The 8,625-nt window shown below is 45.1% G+C and overlaps 1 protein-coding gene across 5 annotated transcripts in view; it reads left to right on the top strand.

Moving 5' to 3' along the window:
- Positions 1-744: 744 nt before the first annotated feature.
- The window catches only part of Chfr (checkpoint with forkhead and ring finger domains), a 34,907-nt gene continuing 27,026 nt past the window's right edge, over positions 745-8,625 (top strand). For 4 of the 5 annotated variants that reach the window (XR_007210490.1, XM_048343220.1, XM_048343219.1 and 1 more), the window contains exons 1-3: positions 745-967; positions 6,041-6,140; positions 7,864-7,973. Coding sequence is in view for 4 of the 5 variants with exons in the window: in XM_048343220.1 (XP_048199177.1) it covers positions 835-967; positions 6,041-6,140; positions 7,864-7,973 (343 nt within the window). In the remaining variant the exon portion in view is untranslated. Of the gene's footprint in view, positions 968-1,062; positions 1,085-6,040; positions 6,141-7,863; positions 7,974-8,625 lie in introns of those variants that run through there. The other variant, XM_048343221.1, reaches the window with a different exon arrangement.

Genomic DNA, 8,625 nt, shown 5'->3' with positions numbered 1-8,625 from the left:
TAACCTTTTATTTTCAGAGCATCCTTCAGCATCTTTCTTTGCACCATACAGAGGGATCCTGGCTAGCTCCCAAAAAAGCAATTGCCAAGCCCAAGGAAACACTCATTTAAAATGGAAAGTTGTTTGTTTTCGCTAATTTTTCTCTCTGAAACGTGATCCAATTTCCAGGCCGACCAACACTGTAATTCTCTCACTTGCCTAAGGCTTGGTCGTTGCTATTGAACTTTTCCACCTTTGTAATCTGATCTGTGAAGACGGGAACCGAAAATGGCTTCCGTTTACATTCATCTCGTTACGGGTAAAGTAGACCTTCGCTTCTGAATCTAGGAGGCACTTGTGTCTCAAACCAGCCTTCAAGAACCTTTCCAAATCCAATCTGGAAGTTGCTCCATCCCTTTGGCCTCACATAATATGGAGCTGACCACAGCCACTTCCGCGATCCCCGCCAGAACCAAAGATGCCGGCCTCACCCTCAGGCTTTCGTCTGCGCACGCTCCATTTGTAAGCCCGCCCACCCACTGGACGGACGCTCCCGGCACCTCTCTAGCCGCGGTTCTCGCTGGCGTCTCCGCCAGCCAATCGTCGGATGCGCCGTCCGGCCCCGCCTGCGGATCAGCTGGGGACCCGCGATGTCTGCTGACAGCGGTGGCGGCGCTGGCGCGGCCGGTTCCGGGGTCGGCGCGTGGCGGGCGGGGCTGCGGCCGGCGAGGCGCCGACGGGAGGGCGGGCTGGGCGGGGCGACGGCCGAGGGGCGGCGGCGCCGAGCTCTGCGGCTCCCGGGGTCGGGCCGTCGTCCCCCGGCCGGCGTTTCCTAGTCTCAGTGACGCGACTCCGATGGACCGGCCCGGGGACGGCGAGCGGCCGCCGCGGCAGCGGCCCTGGGGGCGGCTCCTGCGCCTGGGCGCCGAGGAGGGTGAGCCGCATGTCCTCCTGTGGAAGCGGGAGTGGACGCTCGGGCGGAGGCGAGGTACGGGGCTGGGCACGGGGCTGGGCCGGGGCCAGGGCCGGGCGCGGGGGCCGGGACCGGGCATGGGGGCAGAAGAGGAGCCGGAGTAACGCGAGTGGACGCTCGGGCGGAGGCGAGGTACGGGGCCGGGGGCCAGTGCCGAGCGTGGGGGCCGGGACCGAGCGCGGGGGCCGAAGAGGGGCCGGCGAAACATGAGTGTACACTCGGGTGGAGTTCGGAACCAGGGCCAGGGCCCGGCGCCTGGGTCCGAAGACAGAGCCAGGGGCCGGTGGGGTGTACAGGGATGTTTGGGACCAAGAGCTGGAGCCGAAAGGGGAACTTGACTGAAGCCCGGAACCAGGAGCCGGGACCCAGAAATTGGGCCAGAGACTGTGGGGACCAGAGGTAGGGAACGGTACAAGTGCCGGCCGGACAGGCGGGCAGGCCGGCAGGGATGCAGCTCGCATTCCAGGTAAGACCTGCCGTTCACTTTATTGTCTGCGGGATCCCTTTTCTGAACGTTTCATTCAATTCACTTATCACTCATTACAACTTTGTAAAGTAGTTGTGCTTCCTATCCTGCAGAATATGAGCTCATGTTCATTGCTATACAAAGTTGTTGTTGTTGTTTTTTTTCTCACCACAGCAGAATGAAATTAAAAATCGATTGGTAAAAGAAAACCTGGAAAATCCATTTACTTAGAAAGTATGCATTACTCTTAAACAGCTGCTGGGTCAAAGAAGAAACAAAAGGGGACGTTGAGAAAACACCTTGAGACATAGGCTGAAGGCATGTGTGAGGTTTCAGTGGAGCAAGTATGAGGATCTGAGTTCAAACTCTTGATCCTAGCAAATAGATCAATACATATATATTAAGACAAATAAAATATACCAAACTTAAGACTGAAGCTAATGCAATGCTTAGATAGTAATTTGTAGCTGTAGATGCTTACATTTCAAAAGATCTCTAAGTCCCAGCGTGTAGCATATTAATGAATTTCAGAAGCTAAGGACTAGAACAGAGTCACACAACCAGTGAGAGAAAGTGCCTTCACTCTCTACACTTAGTGTTCACAAATATCTAAGGGAGTATCTAGTAATTTTACTTCCTTTTTACTTTTGATCAGAGATGTGCCCTAGTTAGGTCACCAAAGGCATTTCATTTGTCTGAAGGTTAATGTTACCATTATGGCTCTGTACTTTTAAAAAGATTGCTATGTTAGAAACAAGTCTTCTCATTCTTTTTCCCTTGCAGCACATCTATTTTGGGGAAAGCGGGAGACTGGATAAATCTCACTATCAAGGTTTTTTGTTTTTTTCCAACTTTGAAAGTATATACATAAACAATGGCAAGATCAAGGCCAGCATGGGCTATACAAAGAGACCCTGTGTGAAAGAGGGAGAAAAGAAAAAAATCCAAATTACTATAAACATTAGTTTCCTGATCTTTATTTAGACACGTTTATTTCTCTTACCTAAATACCTAGAAGTGGAATTATTGGAGTATGTGTTTACTTAACTTGATAAGAAGATGCCAAACTTTTTTTAAACCATAGAAAGAAAAAAATATTTTCACATAGTACATTAAACATAACAACAATGAAAAACTTCATGTTTCTATATCTTGGAGTTCATTTCACTTAGCATAATCTTATATGATCATTGTACAGAGCTAGCCAAACTGTTTTTGAAAGTGGTTTTTCCACTTCCTCCTTGGGGGCTTATAAGGGCTGAGGTATGTTTGTGTCCTCCAGGTCTTCATGTACTTATCCTCCTCTTGGGGCTGTTGGTGGCAGGGGCTATGTGGGCTGTCCAACAGGCTATTGATCGGCAACCACAGCATCACTGTGCAGATTCTCAGTAATTGGCATTCTGCTCTACAAGATGCATGTCCAGAAGCAGATTCTAATTGGGGGTGAAGACCTGAGACTGGTAATAGAAGCAAAGGCCAGAGTCTTCCTGTGACCACAGTCACTATTGCCAGACTATTGAGGATCAGTGGGACAAGATTTTTGGAGCCACCAATGTGGAGTCTAGGCTTGTGCTGAAGATGACAGTACCTGCCTAGCTGCAGATGGCTTTTAGTTTTGAGATAGAATGTACCGGGGCCTGCTTCTGAGCATGGAGGCTGGCATTAGTAGCCTGGCCAGAACCAACCTGGAGAAGCAGCTCCTACAGAAGGAGTGGTCCTACTTAAAGAAGAAAAAAAAAGAGCTGGGTGCTGGTGGCTCACACCTGTAATCCTAGCTACTCAGGAGACTGAGATCTGAGGATTGCAGTATGAGACATCTCCAATAAGCCACCAAAAAGCCAGAAGTAGAGCTGTGGCTCAAGTGATAGAGTACTAGCCTGAGCAAAAAGTTCAGGTATAGTACCCAGGACTTGAGTTCAAGCCCTAGGACCAATACAAAAAAAGGAGAACTGGGAATGTGGCTTAGTGGTATAGTGCTTGCCTAGCATGCATGAAGCCCTGGGTTTGATTCTTCAGAGTGCTGGCAATGAGCAAAAAGAAGCTCAAGAACAGTGCGTAGGCCTTGAGTTCAAGCTCTAGGACTGGCACAAAAAAAAAAGAAAGAAAGAAAGAAAAAGAAGAAATTGTTCTGTAGACCAAATAGGAGGCCACGTTAATGCTGGTGCAGTCTGTACTACGCATCAACTTAGCCAAGATCCTGAGTGACATAGAAGTCAGGATGAGGTCATGACAGAGATAACTGGAAAGGTACCAAGTGGTTGTGGGGCTTGAACTCTGGGCCCTGGGCACTGTCCCTGAGTTCTTTTTTTTGCCAGTCCTGGACCTTGGACTCAGGGCCGGAGCGCTGTCCTTGGCCCCTTTTTGCTCAAGGCTAGCACTCTGCCACTTGAGCCACAGCGCCACTTCTGGCCATTTTCTATATATGTGGTGTTGGGGAATTGAACCTAGGGCTTCATGTATACGAGGCAAGCACTTTTGCCACGAGGCCATATTCCCAGCCCCTGTCCCTGAGCTTTTTAGCTCAAAGCTAGCACTCTACCACTTGAGCCACAGGGCCACTTCCAGTTTTCTGGTAGTTAATTGGAGATAAGAGTCTCATGGTCTTTCCTGCCCAGGCTGGCTTTGAACTATGATCTTCAGATTCAACCTCCTGAGTAGCTAGGATTACAGGCATGAGCCACTCATGCCCAGCTCTCCAGGGCCTTGGGATAGAGTTGAACTCAGCATAAAAGCTTCCCTGGAAACACACAGGCAAGATGGAGACCCACTGTGGAACTAAACTGATAGAGATCACACATTGATAAGCAACATCTAAGCCCAGTTGGGCAATGACAACAGCAAGTGTGTTGACATGTTGGCAGAGGCCAGGGATTTCAGAACTCATAGGCATCAAGTAGCAGTGGGAGCAAGAATTTGCCACCTACTTAAACCTGTTTTGAGAACCAGGGCACCAACTAGAGCAACCTGTACATAGCCAAGGGCCTCTTGAGTCATCAGGCTTCTGGACTTGGTTCTCTTACAGAGTGATTTCCTGGGCTGGAGGAAGAGTAGATTACCCCTGGCCCTTAGATCTTCTAACCTGCCAACAAATGTTTTGGCCCAATGAGGGGTAAAAATGATATTGAGTCTTCTGATTCATAAGACTATAGGGCAGTTTGAGATCAAGGCTCAGGCCAAAGCAAGATAAAGTGGAGTTTCAGATGAGACATTTTCCCTGCATATGTGGGTGTGCGAGCGCATGCATGCGCATATCTTGTGACAGGGTCTAGCTAACATAGCTTAGGCTAGTCTTGAACTCTAGATTCTCCTGCTTCACCTTATGAGTGCTGCCACACTGACTCATGTGGACTATTTTCTTTTTTTGTTGTTGGTTGTGGGGCTTGAACTCAGGGCCTGGGTTCTGTCCCTGAGCTCTTTTGCTCAAGGCTAGCACTCTACCACTTTGAGCCATAACCCACTTCAGGTTTTCTGGCGGTTAATTGGAGATGAGTCTTATGGACTTAACTGCCTGGGCTGGCTTTGAACGGCAATCCTCAAATCTCAGCTTCCTGAGTTGTTAGGATTAGAGGCATGAGCTGCCGGTGCCTGGCTTATGTGGCCCTTTTTTTTTTTTTTTTTTTTTGCCAGTCCTGGGCTTGAACTCAGGGCCTGGGCACCGTCCCTAAGCTTCTTTTGCTCAAGGATGGCACTCTGCCACTTGAGTCACAGTGCCACTTCCAGCCTTTTCTGTTTATATGATACTCAGGAATTGAACGCAGGGCTTCATGCATGCAGGGTGAGCACTGTACCACTAAGCCACATTCCCAGCCCTATGTGGAATATTTTTAAGAAGTAAATTTGTTAGATACCTATAATATTAGCACATTGAGAGAGGCCGACGCAGGAGGATCTGGTGGTTAATTGAGATAAGAGTCTCATGTCCAGGCTGCTGGTTTTGAACCAGGATCTTCAGATCTCAGCCTCTTGAGTAGCTAGGATTACAGGCATGAGCTTAAAATTTACATTTTTCAATTGCCCTTAATTCTTTCAGTATATGTGTAAACTATTATAAGTCCATTGTCTGTAAGTGATAAGTATTTAAAAGTATCTAAAAGCTTTTTTTCTTTTGATTTAAAGAGAAAATATTAAGTATTTGGAGATTATTCCTTTTTCATTTAAAGATTAGTGATTACATTCAGCTATGAGTTCCTTTTCCTGTTTTATATTTTTTGTACATGTGCCTTTGATAATTTGCCCACTTATTTAGTCTGTGACTGGTATTTCTTCAGTTTTGTAATGATTTATGAAACCTAAAGTTACATTGAAAAGGAATGAGGATACTAAGTGATGAGGCTTTTTTTTTTTAACTTCAGGTTATGTTTTTGTTTATCAGGTGAAGCTGGGCGTATATGCATGTCATAAATCATCTTGGCAAAGTGTTGATATGATAGGATGTGTTCCAAGTGACCAAGTTTAAAAAGGTTGTAGACATGACCCCTGTCCCTAACTTTGGGTTAACACATAAGTATTTAAATGCTGTTTAGTAAGTGTGTGTAGTTGGTGGAACATGTTGATAAAGCAGAGATGGTCATGGCCACAGAACCTGAAGTCATGTCCAGTACCCTCTGTCCTTTATATTATAGGCTGTGACCTCTCCTTCCCCAGCAATAAACTTGTGTCTGGAGATCACTGTAAAATTTTAGTGGATGAAAAGTCTGGCCAGGTGATGCTGGAAGATACCAGGTAAATACTTTCTGATCTTTTCTGTTTCCTTTGTAGCTTAGCGAGCTGACAGTATTGCTTCATTATAGTAACATCAGCTAGCTTTGTCTCACATGGCACTTAGGTTTTCAAGGCATCAAGATGAGTTTTCTGGTTTTCATTATGGGATCCTAGGCAATGCATTGATGCTTATGGCTCCAGTGTTCAAATTAAACCAAATATGGCTCAGAAATAAGACTTAAAAGGCATTGATAGCATATAGATTCTTTTTGGTTTTTTTTTTTTTTTTGGCCAGTCTTGGGGCTTGGAACTCAGGGCCTGAGCACTGTCCCTGGTTTCTTTTTGCTCAAGGCTAGTACTTTACCACTTGAGCCACAGTGCCACTTCCAGCTTTTTCTGTTTATATGGTGCTGAAGAGTCAAACCCAGAGCCTCATGCATTCTAGGCAAACACTCTACCACTGAGCCATATTCCCAGCCCACAGCTTATAGAGTCTTGAAAATATAATCAGTTTTTATTTCTTTCTCCTAAATAGAAAACAAACAAGCAAATAAAATTTGTTTTTTGAGACAGTCTCATTATATAGCTCAGGCTGTCCTTGAACTTGGGTTCCTCTGGCCTCAACTTCCTGAATGCCGAAATTACTCACAGGTTCTATATACCTGGCAAACAGGACAAAACAAAACAAAAAAGCTTTTTTGCTCAAAGCTTTGCTTTGCCACTTGACTACAGCTCCACTTACAGTTTTTTGGTGGATAATTAGAGATAAGAATCTTACAGACTTTCCTGTTGGCTTCAAACCAGGATCCCCAATCTCAGCCTCCTGAGTAGCTTAGATTACAGGCGTGAGCCACTGACACCTGGCTTAAAAATCTTATTTTTAATTATTAATTTTCTGAATTACTTAAGTAATATGGAATAGGTGGGAAGCCAAAGCTAGAGATAGAGCTTCATAGTAGATCTCTGGCCTAGCATGTATAAAAACCTGGTCTTGATCCCTAATACCACAAGAAAAATGGAAAGCCGCCTGGAATCCTACATATACCAGATTTTATGTGTTCAGTGTACTGTGCTCTCTGCCCATCATGTAATTCCTGACTTTATATCAGGTCTCTACTTAGAAGTCCCTCTGAAGAAAGCACTTCCTGTTCTTCCTCCCATACCCCATGACCCCGGGGTCTAGGACATGTACCATGACCTCCCCATCCAGCAGTGTGGTCACTGCCAAAGCCAGACTACACATTTAGAGCACTGAGCAAAGAAGTTCTGGTGTTTTCCAGTTGTTAGCCCAGCATTTATTTTGCTTCCCCAGGGGATCAGTATTTATTTGAGGCATGCACTGATTGGGGTCATGGTTGTTGGAGGGAGTAAAGTATAGCTCTGGAGAGGCTGGAAACTAAAGTACACTGCTGCTGATGAGGCTTCAGGATCTACAAGGAGGCATATTTGGGATAGAATCTGCAGTAGAGCAGCAGAAATACTAAAATACTTGGTAAGATGGTTGTGCTAGTAAGGTTTACAATAAGGGAATGACCAAGATTTTTCTCAAGAGCATTGTCAGATGGTATTTGCATGTGTATTTGCGTGGTATTTGCAGATGGTATTTGTTAAATAGTTACATCATTCCTATGACTTTTCACAGTGATAATATTGAGCAGATTTCCTCAAGGTGGTAGAAAAATTCAGCAATCCTAGTTATTTTGAGTAGGGTAATTTGCCTTTCTTTTTCTTTCTTTCTTTACAGTACCAATGGAACAGTAATCAATAAGCTGAAGGTTGTTAAAAAACAGACTTGTCCTCTACAGTCTGGGGATGTCATCTATTTAGTGTACAGGAAGAATGAGCCGGAACACAGTAAGAGGAAAACTCATTGGGGTTAGACACATGTCCAGATGCTGCACTAAAGTTCAGATGAGACTGTCAACATCTTCAGAAAGAAAATCTGTTTCAACAGATACTGCCTATAAGGAAGTTAGGGCTGGCTATATTCCTGACCTGAATACACATTTATGTTTAGGTAGATTTTTTGGTGTAAGCCATTGAAAATTGAGTGCTGACTGCATTTAGAGACTTTCTTAAAAGAATGCTACTGTGGTTGTGGGTATTATATCTCAAAATGAGTGGCAAGAGGGAGGGAATGAATGGGTTGGAGTGGGTTGTAAAAGTAGAATTGGAACTGTAGGAATAAAGCATCGGGATAGGGGCCTAGAACACAATGGTGGTTCTGTTTTTGAAGATTTTACAAGAGTCAGCAAAAATTTTAGAGTAGACCAGAAGCTGTGTTTGTGTTTGTGGGAGCCAAACACATTAATCAGGGAAATCCTTTGAAAAGTCACTTTGAAATATTTAAAGACTACCGTAAATGTCTTCTTGGTAGGGAAAAGGAAGAAAGGGTTGGACAAATATTACTTAGGTCATATTCAACATAAAACCAGGCCACTGCCATACACAGGAATCTTTATTTATTTTTGCCAGTCCTAGGGCTTTAACTCAGGGCCTGGGCACT

This window comes from Perognathus longimembris, chromosome 3 (genome assembly GCF_023159225.1).
Source record: "Perognathus longimembris pacificus isolate PPM17 chromosome 3, ASM2315922v1, whole genome shotgun sequence".
Lineage (NCBI taxonomy): Eukaryota > Metazoa > Chordata > Mammalia > Rodentia > Heteromyidae > Perognathus > Perognathus longimembris.
Note: the sequence above shows the minus strand (reverse complement) of the source record. Positions and strands in the feature narration are given on the sequence as shown.